The following is a 23,642-nucleotide window of genomic DNA, read 5'->3' on the forward strand; positions in this document are numbered from 1 at the left end:
TAGACCATTTCATCTCCGCCACCGAACTTCAAATTTGGGAAGATGTCTTGATACGCCCATTCGTGAGAAGGAAAAAAAAGTGTAGCTATATATCACGGACGCTTCCTGTGACTCGAGCGAGTATTCTCAGTTGTTGACTGCCATAGTTGATGTATGTTCGACTTTGGTGCTGCTTCCCTTTTCTAGAAACTCTGTAATTCTTTACGTAGTGACCTGCTATTAGCATTCCAAATGGAATTTCAAATATTTGAACAACTTGAGAGGCCGTCTCCACATTGGACTGCCAAGATTTCCATACTGCCGTTCAGAGCATCTTCAGCACACTCGAAAGATGTATTTCGGATCTAAATACTTCTTTTGTTGTGTTTACATCCGAAATGAAATATCGCATTCATTTGATTTTGGGTAGTGCAGTCTTCTACAGTTATCAAGAATGAACAGTCCGCTGTTATGTAATAATACCTCTTTCGAAATCTTTGTTGAGCTTAGGTGTTTCCAATCAGAAGGCTCATATGTAACAGCTTTTTTTCAGTTTTTTTACTCCAAATTTTAGAGTAATGATTATTTAGCATTTTCTTCTGTTCATATTATTGAAGGAACGGCACAGTGTGTTCAATGCATATGGAGGTTTGCCGATTGTATACAGATGTATACCATCGGCAAATTATATCCACTATAGGGGATATAATCGGTTTCCCTTTATATAGCAGTGTAGGCTACAGAATATACATTTTAGTATGTTTCATACTAAAACAGATGTTTGTCCCAAAACTTATTTCACATAGCGTATAGATATCGTTCTATTCTGTCACACACACACACACACACACACACACACACACACACACACACACACACACACACACACACACACACACGCGGCACCGCTTTACTTGAAATACAATAAATATTTAGAATTTTTTTTCCTCTATAGGCAACGAGCTTGTGACTTACATAACTTCTACAGGCGTATCATTGAGAAGTTTAACTTACATAATTCTAATAATTAGTAAAATATTGTCCCTCTTATGCCAAAACAACGAACGTACATTTTACTAATTTAAAAGGCATTACAAAGTGGGAAATAACACGTTCATGAAATTTAATTTTGCATTATTTCCCACGGCAACATCGCTGTACGTTCTGGCAGATAGATTGTTCAAAATTAAACTCAGATCTACACTTAAGTCAAAATCGTCATTTCTGCACATTAATGGTTTTGGCATAAGTGGGGACAATATACAGTATAAGATTTGAATTATATTAAACAGTTCCTGATTCACTTACATTTTGGATCTCCTTCCAGACAATTTGTCCACTCACCGCGAGACATTTTCCTATTCTGGTTCACATCGCAGTATTTTGTAAATGTTTTGGCACAAAGTCTGGGCTTCACAATCTTCTTCGCCATTCGCCTCAGGTCTCTGACTTCTTTTCTCGCCAGGCAGCCATCATTGTTTTTATCCAGTTGATTAAATTTCCACTGTATCGCTCTTCTTCTTTCCGCGTCAATCGTCAAATCAGTAAGAGTACTTGGGGCTGAAAAAACGAAACAAAGAATATACATGGAATTGTGTAGCAAGTTCAGGAAGTGCAAAAACAAATGCGCACAGTCATTAGCACACGTCTCCTAACGTTATGTTTGTGAATCAAATTTAAAGAGGCAGAAAAGATAGAATTTCGGTGAATAATTGGCCATCAAATTAAACAGATTCCTGTTCCTGGTGTGTGTGTGTGGGGGGGGGTACTGCTTGATGTGCAGATAATGCAAAGATTAGAAGAGTATTAAATACCTGGGCGATATACTAACACTTCACTCTATTTTTTTTTTCTCTCAGAAATACAAGTTGTTGGTCAAAGTTCAAAGGTATGAAAGATTTGGACTTGCTGGTGAATAGTGAGTTGATATATAGATGCATTTCGTTAGAAAGTGTTTAACATTCTGAAAAAATTGTCCAAGCTAACGAGAACACTGACCACTAGAGATAGGGAGATCAGGGATACATACAGCAATTTATATAACCAATAGAAATCGCTCTGTGTAGAGAGTAAAACTATTAATACTTTGTAGTAACAAATGCCTAGTTGCTTTGATTTCGGAAGCTAGTTACAAGATCCGCCCCTCCTTTTCTTCAAACAAAAATGAATCCAAAGCAACTTCCTATGATGCAACAGACTTTTTTTAAATTATTATTTTGGCTTTTAGAACTAAATTTGGTTTTGTTTCTCAATTGTCATTAGGGTGTGTAAACTATTCCTTGATTTTACTCTCTTATTTGTCTTTGTCCATGCTATTTTGGTAATTTTTAAATGCCTGATAAAAGGCTGACTAATGGAAAAGAATAAGTTGCAGGAAACCTTTCAGGGCTGTTCTGTAAGTTTATGAAGAAATCAGATCAATTACTTATTACTCAAGAAAAAAATAACTCTCAATATCTAACTACTCATGTCCCATCTTATAACAGACTAAATCTTACGCTATTACGTAACCCTACTTGTACGAATTAAAAAGCTCAAAAATAAAAGCTTGACCACTTTTGACGTTTCCTGATCCTTACGTTTATTTTTGAGAAATGGATATGGGTTCTATTTAAAGCTGAGGCTATGATGCGAACATAATTATGCCTATCAATTGAGGGTGTTTGGTTTGTGGAGACAATACCAGAGCTTTTCGGGATAATTGTGAAACAAATTTCATTTTTCATTAGAGAAAATTTTGCAGCCCCATAATGTAATTATAAAAGTAACAACTTTTTACTATTTTATTTAAAAAAATGCGTTCGCGAACACACACACACACACACACACACTCTCTCTCTCTCTCTCTCTCTCAGTAAGTTATGTAAACTGTAATCGGTTGCTCTGAGAATAATTTACCCTAAACTAAATCACGCTATCTGCTAAACTTATTAAGAATAGTAAACTGATTTACTGTTAAACGAAAGAATAACCATATTATTTATACCTGAGTAAGAATATTTGCTTTTTAAAACTTTAAAAAATTCTTAAGTGGTCGACAGTTGCTGAAAATACAGATTGCAAACTGAGTTGTTTTATATTGCTCTACTTACAAACACGAACTCTGACCAAGAGTTCTGACAGCTGCTTCGAACTACTATTGTTTGTCATGAATGATCCAGAAACCCTCTGAATACACGGGGGGGTAGATGTTTTTTTTTGAAAGTTATACATTTTTCAGATGTGAAGTCTCGATTGATCGGTACGTAAATTATAATTATTAGAAAAACAAAATCAATCTCCCTATTTTTGATGAGGGCTAACAGTTCGAAACAGCTGCCAGGTTAGTGAAATCCTTAATCAAAAAACTACAAATAAAGGGCATACACTATCTGATCAAAAATATCCGGATGCCTGCTGATCCTCCCCACTTTCACTCTAATATGGATTTGGTCCACTCTTTGCTGCTATAAGCATTCAGTCTTCTGTGCTTTCCACTAAAATTCCGTACTTTGCTGCAGTAATTCCCTTCCAGAAGAGCATTACAGAGGTCAGTCACCGATGGGTGATTCGTAATTGGAGTTCCAATTCATCCCACAATGTTCCATGGGATTGAGATCAGTGCTCGGTGCAGGTCTCTCAACGTCTTAAACACCTATATCATTAAACCATTTCTGATCAGTCTTTTCTTTGTGGGGAGACAGTGCTGTGTTGAGAAAAGGACATTCACCGAACTGTTACCATAAAGTTGGAAGAACAGAATTGTCTAGAATGCCCTTGTAGGTCGGCGTAAAGATTTTACCGTCATTAGGGGCCCCAATAGTCCTCACTTCACAGTTAGCACAACGCATTCCGGGAGGTAACGTTTACTCGGCATCAGCCAAATCCAGACTTGTCCATCGTATTGCCAGATGGCGAAGTGTGATTCATCACTCCAGAGAATGTGAATGCGTTTTGACCACTTCAGAGTCCATTGAGGGCAAGCGTTAGGCCACTTCATCCGACGCTTGGCGTTGGGTGAAGTATTTGCCCTTGCTTATATTAGACTGGTTTTTGGCTGCACAGCCATGGAAATCCATATTACAATCGACATTTAAAATGTAATTAAGTGTAGAATACAATATGTTTTGTTTTTCATTTCTGTAAATTGACTGTTGATGTGTACTTATGTATATGACAAAATTGATTTTCTTTTCCTTCTCTCGTTTTTCTTTCTTTTTTTTTAATTAACATTTATTCAGTGCAAAAGACAATGATAAACTTTAAAGACTCGATTGTTTGTTCTGAGGTTGTGCACTATTTCAGGTTGATCAATTCGTCACTGTCATTAGCAATTTTTTTTAATCGGAATGACATTACGTAGTGACAGAATCTGAATATTGATCTGTTGCAGCATACTATTATACAGGTAATTTAGATATCGCAATCATTTTTCTTTCAAAAGAATTAAGAAGAAGAAACTAGTAACCATTTCTCATATTCCGGTGTGTATTTTTTTGGAAGAAAAAAAGTCAGACTTGGCTTCCTTTATCTCTGAACTATTAGCAGTACTTCACTAGTACTGAAAAATTCTTCGATCAGTCATTAAATTTAATCTGTTGTGAAAGCTGATGTTGGCTAGTTAGCTATCAGTAAACAGCTAAGTCGCTTTTCATCAATCACTCTCTTCAAGAGGCAGGGACAACGCCCATGTTTTTAATATTTTCTTAGACTAACGTTTATCATAATACATAAATAATTACACTTGACGTATCTGAGGATCCAGAGAAATTGAAATGACTAAAGACTAAAGTAGGACAGTGTTTGAAATATTGTTCCCAGATTCTTGCTATTTAAGATCAATAAATATGCGCGCCTTTTTATGTCACACCAACTTTCATCCAGTATTACCGTAGTGGATTATATTGTATAACTTAGGGATAAAAATTAAAATGTAAAATATATTTACTTTAAAATGTTTGGGTTCTGTGTTCGAGTTATGAAACGAATAGTAATAAGTATCTTCGGAAAAGTGGTCTATTTCAAGTCCCTTATACCGGAGTTGGGTAGAGAGTATTTGTTTTGGTCGGTTGTTTAAAGTATGGCAAAGACAAATAAGGCTGACAGGCATGTATGTTATGTCTGTAATTTGCATTTGTGTTTGACTCGCACGCTGTTACTTAGTTTAGTTTATACATAAGTAGCATTCTTCGCATTCCTAATCTGTATGGTGTCGATCAAACAAACTGGGAATATTGTGAAAGTCTTTTGGTGGTAGGCAATATACATGATTTTCATTCCCTTGTGTGACCATCATCTTGCTTATTGGAGGCCTGAAGTGGTTTGAAAAGGCCTCATTTAGTCTTCCTTTTTCTTTTTTTTTTTGTTTTAAACTGTTTCCATAAACATCAATAGATTTCACTCGTATTGGCGACATGCGTTAGTAGCGAATCATAATTCGTTCTCTTGTGCCTAATTACCGTATGAAACTTAACAAGACGTTATGAAATCAGCTTCATATTTTTAACAGCGTAGTATGCAATTTTATCCACACACACACACACACACGACACAAATCCTCGGTAAATTAGAGAAGAGATATTAACAGATAATTGGCAAACCGTCAATCGAGAGTGTACTGTATATATTTCCGCAATAGCATTGTAAAAGGGTGTCACTGCCATTTTGGTTCGATTGATGTATGCCACTGAACTAAACAAGCAGTATACAACGAACGTCACTTAGATAAACAGCCAAATAATCTAAGTAGCCTTATTACATCCCCCCCCCTTTTTGTTAGTATTTGTTGAAGAAAAGTTACCATAGAATGAAAGATGCATTACCAAAATGTTAGAGCACAAAATGTGCATATTCTTTGCTTTAATTAATTAATTAAAGCAAAGAATATTAATTATTTCTAAGAATTCTACATCGAAATTCACCACAAAATCATATGTGGGAAAATGTTGAATTAAATTATTTCCGACATTGTAGATTCACTGCAGTTTCTATAATTAAGAATGATATTGATGCCTATTTCATCACATAGATAAACTAATTTAAATGGAATTAGGAAATATTTGGAGATTGGAAAGTGGTTGCTGATCATTAAGACAGTCCTCACAAGTAAGAGATATTTGACAGCATCCATCTGTCAATCACGATGTTCCCTGAGCAGTAAAATTGCAATTTAACTCTTATAATTGTCATCTCATATTTCACTCACCGTTTAATAACTCATGTAACTCAGGTAGATAGCGCAGGCTTGAACTTGCACGTTACGAAGCTAACATCGTATGAGGCAGGCAATGCCTAACTAGCAGATTCCACTTTTCTTGTTCATCGAGCGATGAAATGAAGAAAATTCAGTGAAATTGAAAGCAATTTTTCCTAATTAGTAATGCAGTATAATCATCGGTACTAAGAGGCCATGCATGATGCTAGCAGCTTGATGTTATTTAATTACGAAATCAATGTTGCTGAAGCGAAAGTTTCGGTTTTCTCATTCAAGCAATGAATCGCTGAGCTGGAACTACACCTTAAGCTTTATTCCAGTTATGCATCCAATATTTTATCGAATACATACGTTGATATGCCGCAAGAGAGGCCGACAGGCTCGTTAATTTCTTTATCTCGCTCGCTTGTTTGAACACTCCCATTGCAGTGAATGAGTTTTGAATGCGATGAATGATTTTGATTAACATAGATTATCCAGTGATCTGGAAGAAATCAGAACACATTTTTAGATGCTGCAATGAGCTGGAAAGAACTGTGGAATCCACAGAAATTGTCCTCAATCTGGTCCATCTTAATACTAACCTTAGCAATAATTATCGCTATGGTTAGTATTAAGAGTGACAATCGGATAGATTATAATCTATCCGATTGTCACTCTTCACCTGTCCAGCTTTATACACGAGATCATGCCCGCGTGAGTGTCCAACAATACTCTGGCGTCCAGAACGCCTTCAAATACCAGCAATACGCTAGTTAATTTATAGCTTTGTTCTTTTGCCATGTGTATTTTTGTATTTCTCTTTTCATGTTATGCACCAGATGAAGAGTTCTAAGAAGACGAAACTAATTATGCCCTCAAATAATAAATAGTTTCAATTATTTACACATACATACACATATATGTTAAATAGACTTGTAAAATATTGGTTCATATAAAAACATTGCAGATATTTTTTATTTAATATTTATCTCATTTTAATGCTGGAACTTTATATCTACTCGAAATTATAGTTCAGCAAAGTTGAGGATGGTCGCGATCAACAAACATTCTAATATAAATGGCAAAAGGTACAACCAAACCTGATCATACAGCCTGCAATCAAACCAGTATTTCAGGTCTTCTCGAAACATAATTTGATTGAAGCGAGTTGTTTATGGCCTCATTTGGATATTAGCTTCACTTTGTTTTAATATATTTCAGATACCTGCTGGGCTAAATGGTTTATTTGATCATTCGTCGTAGGATTAGCACGCCGTTATATTTTACTTTTTTTTTTATTATAATATTTGTTTTCGCTCTTCACTGTCTTTGTGTTTAATAGTCCTAGAAAATCTTAGGCAGAGTTCATAATAAACGAACTTATTAAAATATTTCGGAGATACCGTAAAGTTGCGTTTCATTTTAAATGACTCAAAGTTAATGGTTTAAAAGATGCGTTACTGTACACGTGTGTCGGAGCCATTGTCGGCATTTTTGGCATCTATTCAAGTGACATTGTTGGTCACCTGCTATGGCGTTGTTGTTGGGGCTCATTTCAAACCTGTATTCAGACGTCATGATCATCAAGAGGTGTGTTGGTGTGTGGGCGAGATGTTTCTTCTTTGCCTCATCACTCATATTCTCTTTTAATCAATTAATCAGCTGTTGACACGTAATTATATAGCGAAGAATGACAGATATTAATCTTCCCTTTCTTCGTGTCTTTCTTTTACCGCTTCATTATCACTTAATGCTTTCAAACTTACTGCTGTTTTAATAAATCATTGACGTACGAGAAAGGATAAAGAGATTATACAAGTCCGTTGCCTTCTTCGTTCTCTTAAAAATCCATTTAGATTTTCTTCGTGGAACGACAATTTAGAAACACCGTTTCTTTCTCATTTAAAGTCAATCTCATTAATCAAGAGTAACCGATGTTTGTTAAGAGTTATTAAGATTACATAATAATAATAAAAAAAAACCAACTTACCAGACAAACTTGGCGTGGTCGCGTGAGATATCCTTTTGTATTCGGAAGTGAAGATGTCAATGAGATTTTTGTTGAATATCGACCTCTCATTGCTTGAACAACCTGCACAAGACAAAAAAAAATATTGGATACATATGGACAAGGAACCACACGAAAATATAAATATTATATGTGTGTATTTTCATATTTTATTTTATTTTTCTTAATTTAGAGTATTTCTAAATGTGTGTTAATATTAATATTCAAGGAAGGGTACTCAATACGAGATAGCATGCTCTATTAATTATTTCTAATCTGAAAATTTTAGAATAATTTCATCTACTCATGTAGCTATATTTTATAGAATAAAATATAAATTAATTTAAAAAAAAGTCATATTTTATATATTTCCCATGCATTATGTGAAAGCCGACCTGTTTGGACGAGTTGTTAGCATATTCGCTTTCTAGCCAAGGGGCTGCAGGTTTGAATCCAACCGGGGGGGGGGGGACATGGATGTTTGTGATTGTTATATTGTGGAAAGGGCATCTGCGATCCTACTACTTCTTCTAGTAGAAGGCTTCGCGGTCCCATAGATTTATTAATAAACTAAAAGATATACATGGAAGAAAAGACAGCCTACAAAATATTAAGGAAATTACACAATGAAGAAAGAGATACAGCACAAATCAACATAATACAAGAGAAACAATGGACACTATAAGAATTTATAGTATGACCTAAATCTAATAACAGAAAATAACAACGAAGAAATCAATACTGATATAGAACCCAATAAAATTAGAAGAACTAAAAGAAGCAATAAAGGTATAAAAATGAGAAAACAGATTGATGCATATGAACTGTTAAGAGGACTTTACCAGATAGACACCCAGGATATTTTTCAAACGATTGAAGGAGGGAAGAGGATAGAGACAAGGGGTCATTCTTGGAAATTGTATAAAGGTGTGGTGATGAATGCACAACACTGAATCAATTTAAGATTACGTATGGCAGACATCTCTGAGTCTTGGCTCCAGGAGGTATTTGTATAATAATAAAAGAATAAAAGACATCCAGAAAGCTAAAAGCAATGAATTAATAGGTTTAAATGTTGCATGTCTTGTGAGGGCGTTCACATTTAAATCTTCTTAGACTATGAACAGAGATCGGCATCCGTATAGGGGGGGGAGTTGGGTCAGCATTTACGGTTTTAAGATTCGGCACAGACGCTTTTTATATGACTGCTTTGCTGTTTACTGTTGTTATTCAGCCACAGAGAAAATATCCTCTTATTTTAAACCGAGTTATATGTGGTCACATTAGATCGAGTAAATACAAGAAATACAGAAAATACTAGGATAAGGTCTGTTATCATAAATCTCTTATTTTTTACGCTGTTTTACTGTTACTTTTATAAAATGCTATTAAAGTTCCAAAAATATTTGAAACTATATTTACCCTTCAGCAGTTTATAGAGAATGGAAGGGTTCAGAGCGCACATCTTTACAAGAGAAAGTTGTTTCAGAAACAGACTAGGTATACTACTTTATCATTTGTTTTCTGCTTTCTGTTTTTATTTAGTTCTTTATAGTACTCTTAAATTGGCCTTTCTTTTACTATATAACGTTATTTCAATTATAGTACTGTTACAATATATTTCTTACTGCCTTCTTGCAAGCAGTAAGAAATATCGAATTTCTCATGGAATATTCCTTACTACTCTCTCAACGATAACTTCTATCATTTAAAAAAATCTGTATTTGTATTGCTAATATAGGAAACAGATAAGATAATTTATTAATACCTTTGCATCGTTCAATTTATCAATATACGCTGAAAATTTAGAAGTGATTATCACGATGATTTTAACTTATACTACTCGAAATTCATAATTTTTAAATAGTAACATTTTATGTAAAATTCTTTTATAATCGTTTCATTCTATTCCCATTTTTATCAGATGTTAACTGCGCATAGCAACTAGCTTAAGTTACAATTAATTACTTAATTACCAGAGTAAAAAATTAACAGCAAATAAGAAATTGTCTTGGTGATTACAGATAGCCATTTTTATATACATGTATGTTTTTTTTTACAATAAGTGACAAGACTTCATCTGCTCAGCCTCAGATGAAATGGAATAGAAATCTTGCTAACAGAACCACAAACAAGTTTGAATGCAAGTTTTGTTTGCTTGCTACACACATGCATTTAATTTGTCGTGTTTTAAGTGCAGTACTACCACGCTTAGATTTCTGTATCTTAAATTTATTTTATTCATTTAGGATTTTTTTCCCCAAATTACTTTTTTCAGAAGGACTAGTCATTAAGTGTCAGATGGTCATCAAAAATCAGCGTGTTAACGCTATTACAAATGCCAAGACTATATTTATTCACTTTCCCTCTCCCCAATCCCAAAATCGGCGCCTCAGCTAATATCAATTACGTCTGGAAATTAAATCATCTTAAACTTCACTATTGCTTGTCTCATGTCAACAGTTCTTTTAATAAACGTCTACACCCACACGACTTGCAACTGGCTTCTGCTCATCTCCATGTTGTTTTTCAAGATATATTTTAAAAGAATGACACTATAGGATCAATCTCGACGTGTCCTTGAGAAAACTCTCGATAAGCCTGTTTGATACGCGATGTTTCGTGTATTTATGAAGGTTGACAGCAAAGAAATGTGGGAAGCAAGTCTTAGGTGAAGAGGTGGGGGGGTATCAAGTTTGTGCAAGTTGATTTTGCGTTTTTCTTTGTTTAAATTGGATTACTGCAGTTTGTTTAAGTGCAGAAAAATGTCGTGAGTGGGCTATAGAACAGACTAATTCTTGTAGTCATATTAACATATTTGAAATCGGAAAAGTAAAGAAAAAAATGTCTGGCTATTTCTGAAACGTGTCTCTTATTACGTAAAGGGAAAGGCTTAATACGCTATTAAATAAGAACACCTTGCTAAAATCACGTCCCTGATTGTAGCTCAAGTAGTACGTGATCTCTGTTTCAGAGCGTGCCATTGGCTTGGTGCCCTTCGATTTTTTCCTCCCCAACCCCGTCACAATATATTAGAACTCCATAATCATCGGACATGACATGGACTTTGCCTCACGAACAGAAAAGAAAAAAAAAAGTCATCCACCTTGAAATTTATTTTTTATTTTTATAATTTTAAATAATATTCATATTGTTATATTTGAAATATCACGAATCTAGTTATTGATTTGTTTGTAATAATTTATTTCTAAATCATTTCTGAACTTGCATGATATTTGAATTCGCAAGTTTAACATAATTGTACTGGTCAGAACTTAATATGCGTCGGAGAGAATTTTTTTTCGTTTAGAACTGCCTGTTAATTAAAGGAGGAGGGGAACCCTTCAAGCGGTGTGTATTTCAGCATTTTTGCCTTGAATACTGCAGAGAAAAAAAAGTTAATGTGAGCTAGTATTTGCATAAGTGCTATAGTCAAAGAAGGAAAGCGACGTCGCTTTCCTTCTTTGACTGTGTTATCGAAGCATATTTCACAAAGTAGTTGTAGGTCGTTCGGTACTGTTTGCATTACCAAATGGGTAGCAAGTTAGTTTCTCTAATTGTCCTTCTTTACTCAATGGCATACGTTTTCGGAAACGCAGATTTTATCTGCATTATATGACAAAGGAGGTTGTTTTATTCGGCATCATAAATCTCCTCCAACAGTAAACCATAATTTGTTGACACAATATAAATTTATGTATACAAATACACGTAACTTGAACACAAAGATAATGTTATATTACAGCTAAACGCTGAAAGAACTTGCTAAGACTAGGGATCATATTATTATTTTATTAACATTATTTTATAACTTATTTAACTTACTGCCGTATTCCTGACTGATAAGTTTCTCACTTTTATGAAGAAATTTATCAAATTTATCAGTATAGTGAAAAGCAGACGACTTCATAAGTCGTCTGCTTTCACTGTATGATATTCAAAGACGATGTATGCATTTCAGTGGTTAGTTCACTTCTGTGATGGTTTTTGAGATAAGTGCTGTTAATAAAAATTATGCCGTACAAAACTCATAATTTATCAAGAGCATTTACCGAGCTAATCGTCATAAAATATCTCCAATTTTTCAACGTACTACGTATGTTGGAAAAGTGACACCACAGCCTATGAAGTGTTTAATGTATTGCTTTGCTCAACTGTCTTGTCGGGCTATAAATTTAAAGGATGACATCGACGCATTACTTTAAATGTTGAAAACGTTCCAGAGACATTTTAGATAAGCTCTCTGCTGGGATATAAATTTTAGTTGGAGGACATAAATAAGTGAACTGTACAGTAATTAATGCAGATGTTTTCGGAGACATTTTTCTTTTCTTTTTATTTTCCTTTTCACGTCATTTCCCCTCCCCCCTCTTTTTTTTTTTTTTTTTGAAATATGTTTTCAACAGAAGCATTTCGAAAAGACTGCTGGATAGGTCTCTTTTTCTCCCTCTTCTGCGCAAAACGTGTTTATCACCAGATACTCTCGCACCCAGCAGTAGTAGGGGAGTATTAAAAGTGAATCCGAAAATATCGTACTCCTGATAAGTTATTCATATCAACACGGCAGAAGTTTACGTAAATCAAGAGCGGGCGAACGTGGCACTTGTTGACACTACCCTGATGACATATTTTGTCAACATAGCGATACGGGAATCGTAAGTACGGAGCAAGGAGAAAGGGCAGAGGGTGCTAACATTTTCTAATCGTCAGGCGTCTGCTTGGCCGCGCGTCTGCGATCAAATGAAACTATTAGTTTATTCCTCTTCTCTCGGGATATAACATCGTGACCTGATACAGGAGAATTGAAAGAGAACATATAGTCTAAAGTACAAGGGCAGTTACCGCGTTTTAATAGCTGTGTGGTAAGGAAAGGCAATTAGAAGTATGAAGTGTTGTATTTTCAAATGACATCGCGTTATATAAGGTTGAGTATGTTTCCGCGTTAGTAAATATGGCAGACGCGCCATATTTACTAACGCGGAATTACAATGATGAGTTTTATAGAATTCTTTTATAGATTCTCGGGTTAAGTCTGTAGTTACGAGAATGTGATGCATGGTGAAATGCTCTGATTGAGGTAGTCTCTAGGGTGCGTGAAAAGTAGATCTTATCCTGATAGTGCCCGTTTGTTTTTTTAAGTACAGTCAGATGTCATTATTATCGTCATTTGCGTATGATTTGAAACCTGTTCCTCTGTTCATATTATGCGGACTACACGAATTAAGCAGAAAGGGATAAAATCCTTTATTTTCTGAGACTGCTTAACTATTTTATTTTTAATCACTTAGAGAGACGTATTTAACCTGGGAATCTTGTGCGGACGTACCAGCGCTACTGCTAAACGAATCGTCACAAAATCATCATGTACTTGAGAGTGGTCTTAACAGGAGTTGACTAGACCGGATTCGTTGAATGTTTAATCTTTTATTAATGTATGTATATTGTGTGGTTTGTATATTTTAAACAAAGTCAATGGATTAACGCCGATATTCTTTGGCCAATTTGTTAGTTTTTCTTTCCATAAATAGGCAATGTAAAAATATGGAAAATAATAGAAAAGCTTCTTGGAAAATAAATCCTGCGATCTCCATCTTAAGACGATTTGATTTATCTTCACCTTGAAGAAATCCTTGAAAAGCATTCGTGATGAGATTTGAGTCCAGGTTCTCTCAGTCAAGTCATGTGTCCTTTCGATCACTTCAATGAGGTGCTATTTTTAGTGCAGAATTCTTCAAACTACTTCCATGCGCTGTCTGGTCCGCGAAGCTATTTTGATCCCACCCGTGAGTGAGCGAAAGAATTAATTCTGACCATACGTAGTTGTATTTTTGTATAGATTCTCTTTACGTATTTTCTTAAAAATATGAGAGAACCAAACTTGAGTGTACACCGCATTATTCTGCGTTCTGTAATAGTTTATTATTATTATTATTATTATTATAACCAGTTTCACAGATTGACGAGTAGGTTTAGTTGTCATACTAATTAGTATGCGGTCCATTTTGTCAGATTTATACATTTATGAATTTTGGTAACTCTGCTTGGTAATACAATATACGGTCAAAGTATCAAGACTATCCTAATAAATATCTATAAATAAATTAAATACTTTTTAACTTTTGGTGATAAAAACCGTCTTAGAGATAGTAGTGTTTTGTAAAGTTAATTAAGAGGTCATTTTCCTCTGATTACTTCCTTCATCTGAATTGAAAGACTGAAAAAGTAATCTGTAGAATTTTTTTTTTTTTTTTTTTGTGTGTGTGTAAGCCTGCACACAGGTGGTGCAGTTTTTTATCACTATTAGGACAAGCCTCCATGTCCGGTACTACTTCATAGCTCATTCGGTTGACAACACCATTTTGATAGAAAGACAATTTTGATTCTAATGGTTGTTAAGTAATATTAACTTTAAGGCCGAGAAAAATTTAAGCAACTCAAGAGTGTAGAGACGTATCCAGCCTCTACCGCTGATTAGTGTTGTCACGTGCTTCATATTGAAACCCCCCCCATTTCTTTTTAGGGAACTTTCATATATGCATTGTAAACAGTTCTTCAAACATTGCCAGGACATTGAATTCAGAACGAAAGTATATGTAAAGTTGCTGAGCTGCTAGACTATTTATACAGCTGTAGAACTCAGAAGAAAAAATGTTACTGAACTAATTGTGACAATTTAGATTAACACCACTAGTTACGTCTTCGTGCTAGAGATCTTCGTTGGGTTAAAATACACAGAGAAAAAAGTCCTCTGGTAGGAGAAAGAAACGGACGTATTGATTAATTGAATTAAACAGCATCAGTAAATTGTGCAATATTTTTCTTCGGCGTTAATCCGTGTGGGTAGCATAGCAGACTTACTGTCTTCTTCTCTAAAATATTTCAGTTTGTAATAATTCCGTCCGTAAATTATTTTTCGATATTTAGAACGCCTCTCTCTTTATCACAAGCTGTCACACAATAAATGCCCTTCATAAATTCCGTGAAACTAGACGTAAAGATGTGGTGGTTATTATACCTCTTTATAAGGCGACTCTCTCCGACAATAAACAAGTTTCACCAAAAAGTAAATGTTATTTTAATATTTCGATTCTGTAATATAAACTTTATTTTAATCATATTATTATGAATAGTAGTTATTTATTTTAAAATCTTTCGTTCGTCATGTATTATTGATTTACCTATAGAACGTTTCGTTTTCCATTTAATATAATATACCAAAAAAAGCTTCATTACTCTGTTGGAACCATTTTAATTCATCAGAATTGGTAAATCAACCTGTGTAAGTATTAAACGTGTGGACAGACTTATGTGTTCGTCGAACATGTTGTTTATTATTTTAACGGTATAATAGAACACAGAAACTAAGTAAATAATTAATTTATTAACTTGATGCTGATATTTCGCTGGTATTATAACCAGCATCTTCAGAGCACAAAAACACTGTTTTCACAATACACGAGACTAAAACAACATGGTGTACTTAAACAAAATTGTAGCAGCAACACAAAGACTAGAGTCCTGATTTTGGCGCCCTCTATCTGAAAAAAAAAACAAACGCTATCATATATTACTAGAGTCCTAGAAAAGTGCTAGTTTTTTCTTAATATGACTGTCTCCCAGATCTTCGGCAAGTTAATACAGCCATATTTGTTGAGATTTTGAGTGTGTTTTAGGGCTTCTGTCGCCTCTAAGAACAATCTCTCTGATTTATATGGGTTTCTGTGTAGTACTTTTGTGTTTTTCCAGTTGATCCTGTGTGCAGGGGTATCCAGAGCATGGTGTGCTAGGCCCGACTTCCCATAATGATAATTCCGGATGTATCGTTTATGTTCGCTGATGCGGATATTCACAGTTCTTTCTGTTTGACCGTAGTAGGCTTGATTGCATGAGCAGGGTACTTGGTAGACTCCTGGATGTGATAAAGGAGGAATGCTGTCCTTGAGTGAGCGGATGAGGGTGGCTAATTTGCTACATGGTCTGAATGTAGTGCGTAGTTTATGTTTATCGAGAATTCTTGAGATCTTTTCGGATGTGCCTTTAATGTAAGGGATGGTGACAGCACACCTAAAAAGCATCTTACAACACCTCACCCTAAAAAGCTCAGACTTAATACTAAGCTTTGACATCACTTCACTATTCACAAATGTACCACTAATAGAAACCCTCAATCTACTGAAGTCACACTTCCCCCTGATATATTTGAACTATTCAAATTCACAATACATGCAGAATATTTCACATGGAAAGGGAAAATATACAAACAAATTGATGGGACAGCCATGGGCTCCCCCCTTTCCCCCCATAGCCAACTTTTACATAGAACACCTGGAAAAACAAGCAATCAATACAGCCACTCTCAAACCAACACTTTGGCTACGCTATGTTGATGTGCTTGCTATTTGGCCACATGGCCCTGAGACATTGAAAACATTCTTAGCACATTTAAATAGCCAACATCCAAAAATCCACTTTACTATGGAACTGGAAGCCAACAACTGTCTGCCCTTCCTGGATACACTCATCACACGTCTCCCAGATGGTATCTTATCATTTTCAGTTTTCAGAAAACCCACACATACAGGCAGATACTTACACAAACAATCACACCATCATCCTTCTCAACAATATGGCATATTAAAAACGCTAACCCATAGAGCGAGAGCAATCTGTTCAAATGACAAGGCTCTTACTGCTGAACTGACTCACTTACGCCACACCTTCTTGGCCAACGGCTACACTCCATAAAAAATAAACAAAATACTAAACACTTCTAAGAAACCCCTCCCACCATCCACCACAGAGAACTACAACAAAACAGTCACCATCCTTTACATTAAAGGCACATCCGAAAAGATCTCAAGAATTCTCAATAAACATAAACTACGCACTACATTCAGACCATGTAGCAAATTAGCCACCCTCATCCGCTCACCCAAGGACAGCATTCCTCCTTTATCACATCCAGGAGTCTACCAAGTACCCTGCTCATGCAATCAAGCCTACTACGGTCAAACAGGAAGAATTGTGAATAACCGCATCAGCGAACATAAACGATACGTCCGGAATTATCATTATGGGAAGTCGGGCCTAGCAGACCATGCTCTGGATATCCCTGCACACAGGATCAACTGGAAAAACACAAAAGTACTACACAGAAACCCATATAAATCAGAGAGAGATTGTTCTTAGAGGCGACAGAAGCCCTAAAACACACTCCAAATCTCAACAAATATGGCTGTATTAACTTGCCGAAGATCTGGGAGACAGTCGTATTAAGAAAAAACTAGCACTTTTCCAGGACTCTAGTAATATATGATAGCGGTTTTTTTTTCAGATAGAGGGCGCCAAAATCAGGACTCTAGTCTTTGTGTTGCTGCTACAATTTTGTTTAAGTACACCATGTTGTTTTAGTCTCGTGTATTGTGACAAACAGTGTTTTTGTGCTCTGAAGATGCTGGTTATAATACCAGCGAAATATCAGCATCAAGTTAATAAATTAATTATTTACTTAGTTTCTGTGTTCTATTATACCGTTAAAATAATAAACAACTGTGTAAGTATTGCTGATTAAACCAAAACTTCAACGACCAATCTCTGTATTGTCGGTTAATATTGGAAAAGTTGGACATGGGCAGAATTCAGGAATAGGTGAATAAGAATAAGATACTCTGTGGTGGGGCAGCATGGCTTTGTAAAAGAGCCTTAGTAATTTACTCAATTTTTATAATAGAATGACAGCGGAATTGGATAAAGGAAATGACTACACCCTGATACTACTGAACTTTGCAAAGGTATTTGACAGCATACCTCATGGATATATATTGCATAAGAAGTTGGTGACATGGACAGGTGGTGGCTGGTTGGCACACATCAGAAGTTGGTATGTCATGGCGTAGAGTCTATGAGAATTCGAGTAACTAGTGGAGTGCATATTAATGATATATGAAATGATTTAAGGGGAAGGTATTCAGTTTTTTTTTTTTTTTTGCTCAAGTTCAGATGACAGATTAGTTCATTGGATCACATGAATGTCGAAGAATACTAAACGTAAAGATGTGGTGGTTATTATACCTCTTGATAAGGCGGTGATTCGAACCCATGAGGTGGTTGATCCAGAGGATTCCAAAGACCAGTGACCAAACTGGTGACAGGCTGTGGAATGCTCCCTATGAGGGTAGGTTGAAGGTGTTTGGGTTGCAAAGTTTAGTTGATGGGAAGAAAAGAGACACGAGAGAAACTTTTAAGTTATTAAAGAGATTCTATAAGATTGACACAAATGAAAAATTTTCCATACATGTCGAGTAGAGAACTAGGAGCCATCCTTTGAAGTTATGTAAGAGTATGGTTAGCAAGGGGGGTGTACGGTCTTTTTTGTTGTTGTTGCTTGGAGAGTGATGAATGATCGGAATGGATTGCCAGAGACAGTTGTGAGTGCCATAACATGAATGAGGCAAGACATGATAGGTTGTGTTAGTGTGGGTCGCCAGCGATGAGTCTTCTGATTCCATGGAGATACCTGTAATAATAATAATAATCTGTACATGTAAGCCTTATTTTTAGAAAATAAAGACTATTTCACAAATAAAGATTTGAGAAATAGTTTTAGAAAAACGCATGTGGACCTGAAGCAGTAAATACGATTTGATATCCACGCAAAAGAGCATGTTACGTTTCGTAAGATTGCTAAATTTAAAAAGCGTTGTATGCTCATTTGATTTATTTCTATTTCTTTATTGTAAATGAAATGTATTTTATATTTCTAAAAATTGTATTCTAATTTTTATTCGATATCGGCTTGCGGTCGCTCCGACTTAAAACTAACTTTCGTAAATCTAGACTTCTTAACAAATTACTGATCAAAGTTATTATAAATGCACGGCATATGTTTTGTTTGTTTGTTAAAAAATTAATATAATTTTCTCAGCGTATGCTGCTTATTTCCTCCCTTAAAAATTCGGGTGGCGTAAATTTTAATGCATTATTTTGAAAAATGAGAACTTTTTCATTTCTGTTGCGTAATATATTTTACAGCCTTTCCCTGCCTCTTGTTACACATAGTCAAAAAATCGCAGCCCCCTCCCTTCCTCCTGCCCCAAAGAATGCATTACGTACTTTATAGATGTGCCCTAAAACAACTGAAAATTTCACTACCATCTGAAGATATTTACAAACATCCATGTGATAGTGGGATTGAAACTACAGTCTAATGGATATCGGATACCATATCTATTCAACCAATCAGTTCAAATACAAGATTTATTACTTTATAAAATGGCTTATTAGACTAAACATCAAAGAAATGATCGGAATACTGAAATATCAAATAACCAGCGTGCTTATTGACAAAAATCATTCAAACAATTCAGAATCTACATAAAGGAAATTAGAAACACAAAATCAGTTAATTGCTTCTAATAACTCCTTTCCCCCGCAGCAATTTTTTTTTCTTCTTTTCTCCCTCCGTTACTTACCCTTTTATTTGATGTTTTCGTAACTTTTTTTTTTTAACCAGCTGAAAGCCGAGTTATCCGCACTTCTTTCTTAGCATTTATTTATGCATTAAAGTTCATACACAACGTCCTTAAAATGAGAAGCCAGCTCATGTTTCTTTCAAAGATACATCACCGTCAACAAATTATCTCACGTCACCTGTTCGGTGAAATGGAAGACACGTTCTCTTCTGCTGCATGAGATGGATCACTGGCCACAAACCTGTACACACGAACAGTGATATTTATCGTGATAGATAGACTGGTTTGCTCGCAGCTCTTAAATCCACACCCAGGCACATTTTGTGTTAGTAAACACTTAGGTGAGAACAGAAGGGAGAAGAAATGGGGGGGGGGGCTGAATCTTTAACCGAGAATATCGTACTTAAAAGTGTTTTTATCGTACTAAAAAATTCATTTTTTGAAAGTAGTCAAGTTTATTTTATCGCAATGAACAGCAGGAATAATTCTTTTAGCATTTAATACTTTATATAATACAATAATATAAAATATTATTGTATTATAATATATTTCCCTGGGAAGTGTGGTTGCCTGCTACTCTATTGAAAATCAGATTTAGTGTTTGAAGCTTTAAACCGAACTTTCAATTACGATAAATATTAAATACGATTCAGTTCTACTTGTAGTATTAGGATCAGGATTGATTGAAATTTCAAAGAGGCAGTTAAGGCCACAAGGCCAATATATTATTAATGTCTCAAGTTTTTCTTGAAAGTTCATCGTAGGATGAAAAACCTGGAAGGCAAAAAAAACTCTTTCGCTCGTTGAAAAGTCCTTATAAAGGTTTCTCGAATGATCCTAACTTGGTTTCTTTCCAAATGCAGGACGTCATTGCGACCAACTTTATTACAGAGACGTTTTCCTTGATTTATTATGATGAATAATTTTCGTTGTATTAATTTCCTAACACACCTTTACATTTAGGTCAGCCTACTTTTCTCACAAAGAATACGTTTATTTAATCCCTTATGGTTAGTTTAGTTTTCTGGAGTTACAATATGTATATAAATCCTTATTCATGTTTTGTTTTATTTATACCAATGTTTATAATACTGCTTGACGAGAATACATTAGTTATTTTAGTTATTTTTGCATTCTTTTTATACATGCAGTACAAAAGGTATTAGAATTTATACGCAGCAAAAATTATGTGGGGTCAATCAAAAATACTAAATACCAGTACTATTTACAAGAGCGATACATGCCGTGTGGGGAGACCTGGGTTTGATTAGCATTTAAGGATGTGTGAAAGCTGTTTTTTTTTTTTTTTGAAACTCAGTTCTTCTTCCTTCTTAAACAATATATATATTATTGTATTATATAGAGTATTAAACGCTAAAAATATAAAAAAATAAAAAATCGCAAATGTTACTTCCAAATTCATTTTTGATGGACTTGCATTGTCCATAAAAATTATTCCCGCTGTTCATTGCGATAAATAAATAAATATATATATATATATATATTTAAATAAATTTTTAAAATATAAAACAGTTTTAAATCAGTTTAAAAAACCTTGCGCGCAAAGAAACTATTTTGAAGAAATCTAGGCTCGAAAAAAAAAAAAAAAACTAACACCTACACCTTTAATTACATAGCAAAATATAGTCTATAAATTCTACCACAAATAACAAAACTGTTTGTGTATCTACCACCGAGCAAGAAATGGTTCCGCCATTTCTCACAGCGTACCCAGAAGCAGTTTCACGTCACCTTGTTGAATGCACTTCGGTTTCTTGTAGCGTACCGACGATCCCGGCACTGGCTTGCCTGTCTGGTCGACGCACCAACAATAACCCGTCGATGTGTGGCATTGGACTTCGGCATAACTACCATCTTCCTTACACTCTGGGATGAACACTCCCACCATGAATTTGCTGGCTTGGTCTTGAGCTAGGATTCGCTGAGCACGGCATCGGGCTCTTTCTGTAACGAACAAAACAACAATTAGTTATTAGGCTCTTCTAAATTCACAAAGCTTCAGGTAAACATCCGAAGCGAATTCTTAGTGTATTGTATAACAAAGGTTAGCAACAGGCGTTGGGTTTTATACAGGTATAAATACAAATAGCATGCTGAAATATAAGGAAAAGATAGATAATATCACATTCACACATTCTGTTACTAATGTTTCTGTTACGATTGATATAATATTTATCTATAGGACTTATTATTAATATTATAAAGAATAGATACGGGACAATGGAAATACTTAAGCATATGACCTAGACCCCTACGATATATATGCGCATCTCTCCCGAGCAGAGTCTAGTTTCTACGAGTGTAGGGAAAAGGGTATGTTGGACGAATATCAAGAGACTTTCAAGTTTGAAGGAAGAGTACTTGTTTGTTTTCCTTTCGTATGCACTTCAGTGACAAAAGTCTGTTGGTTTGAAATTACAACTAAATGGAATTTTTTTAAAAAAAAAATACGAGTTTCTGAGGGACCCCAGAAATTTACATTCAGCCTTATAGAAAAGTCGTTATAAAGGTTTATCTTTCCGTCCTAAACGGGATTCGAACTCAGGGCTTTCCAACCGTAGCGCATCATCGATACTGACCGAGCTATGGAGGCTCTTGACAATGACCAGAGAGATTGCAAAAGTATCATGAGGAACTGTTTCGAAGAATTTTTTAAAATAACGAAACCTGTGGTGAGATCATAATTAAAAGAAACACACGTATTAAGCACAGTGAAAATTATTTAATGTAAATATTTCATCCTAAGTATCTTAGGACATCATCAGTACAGTAGTTTAAGCAATAATAGGAATAACATATAGTTAGGGCGCATGATTACAATAGAATCTCATTAAACGTGCTTAACGTGTTACAAAAAAAAAAAAAAAAAAACCTAATAATTATTTTACACAATTTTGTATGACAATTTCCCGTACTTTAGGAATAGTAAGAACGTCGTTGCGGTTTAAATTTGGTCTGTGTAGTAGGGCTTCAGAACTTTCTTTATATAAACGTTCATGTTTATAGAAAGATCTATGTAAAAGTTTAGACTTTTCCCAATGGATCCTATGGCTTGGATTTTCAATTCCGTGTTGAGAGAGGCCAGATCTTTGCGGTTTAAAAAGACGAATGTGGTCTTGATGCTCCGAGATGCGTTTCTGAACAGACCTACCTGTCTGTCCAAAGTAAGACAATTTGCATGAGCATGGAATCTCATAAACGCCAGGCAACATCAAAGGTGAGAGTTTTTCCTTAGGAGAAGGTAACAAGTTGTAAATTTGGTTGATAGGTTTATAAGTAGTGGTAAAATTGTATTTCTTCATAATTTTAGAAAGACGTTCGGAGATGCCTTTGACGTAAGGTATGGGAATCCTATGGACTTCTTCTTGTCTGGTTTGATGTGTGGGAAAGGGACTGATGATTTTTTTTAGTTGTTTTAGGATTATATCCATTTAGGATGGCTGTATTTTTGATTACTTCTAATTCTTGGTTTAGAGATTCTTCAGAGGAGCAGAATTTGTGTGCTCTGGAGACTAGTGATTTAATAATGCCAGATTTCTGAGATGGATGATGAGCGGAAGAATTGTGAATGTAGCGACCTGAGAATGTAGGCTTGCGAAAGACAGACGTGGCGATGGAACCGTCTTCTTTTCTTTGAATGTGTAAATCTAAAAAGGAGATACCCTGTGGAATTCTTTTTCTAACGTAAAGTTGATGCGATGATGAAGAAGGTTAATTTTATCTAGAAACAGTTGTAATTCATGTTCGGGATGATCCCAGACTGCAAATACGTCGTCGACATATCTTAACCAAATTTTTGGTTTGGGTTCAAAAGTGAATATTTTTTCCTCAAGGTGTTCTAGAAACAGGTTTGGTGATAAAGGAGATCCCATTGCTGTTCCTTCTTCTTGCTTGTAAATTTGACCTTTCCAGGTGAAGTAACCTGATGCAATAACAAACTTGAATAATTCAACTATATCAGACGGAAATTTTTGAGTTAGTAATTCTA

General features: G+C 35.2%; 1 protein-coding gene across 3 annotated transcripts in view; it reads right to left on the reverse strand.

The window, feature by feature from the left end:
- The window catches only part of LOC150102392 (SPARC-related modular calcium-binding protein 1-like), a 176,481-nt gene that overhangs the window by 81,273 nt on the left and 71,566 nt on the right, over positions 1-23,642 (reverse strand). For 2 of the 3 annotated variants that reach the window (XM_090399231.1, XM_090399229.1), the window contains exons 3-5: positions 21,365-21,598; positions 8,145-8,246; positions 1,288-1,539 (exon numbers count right to left, since the gene is read on the reverse strand). In XM_090399231.1, coding sequence (XP_090255357.1) covers positions 1,288-1,539; positions 8,145-8,246; positions 21,365-21,598 — 588 coding nt within the window. The remainder of the gene's footprint in view (positions 1-1,287; positions 1,540-8,144; positions 8,247-21,364; positions 21,599-23,642) is intronic. The other variant, XM_090399230.1, reaches the window with a different exon arrangement.

This window comes from Typopeltis vanoorti, chromosome 10 (genome assembly GCF_054136105.1).
Source record: "Typopeltis vanoorti isolate ZY-2024b chromosome 10, IOZ_Tvanoo_1.0, whole genome shotgun sequence".
Lineage (NCBI taxonomy): Eukaryota > Metazoa > Arthropoda > Arachnida > Uropygi > Thelyphonidae > Typopeltis > Typopeltis vanoorti.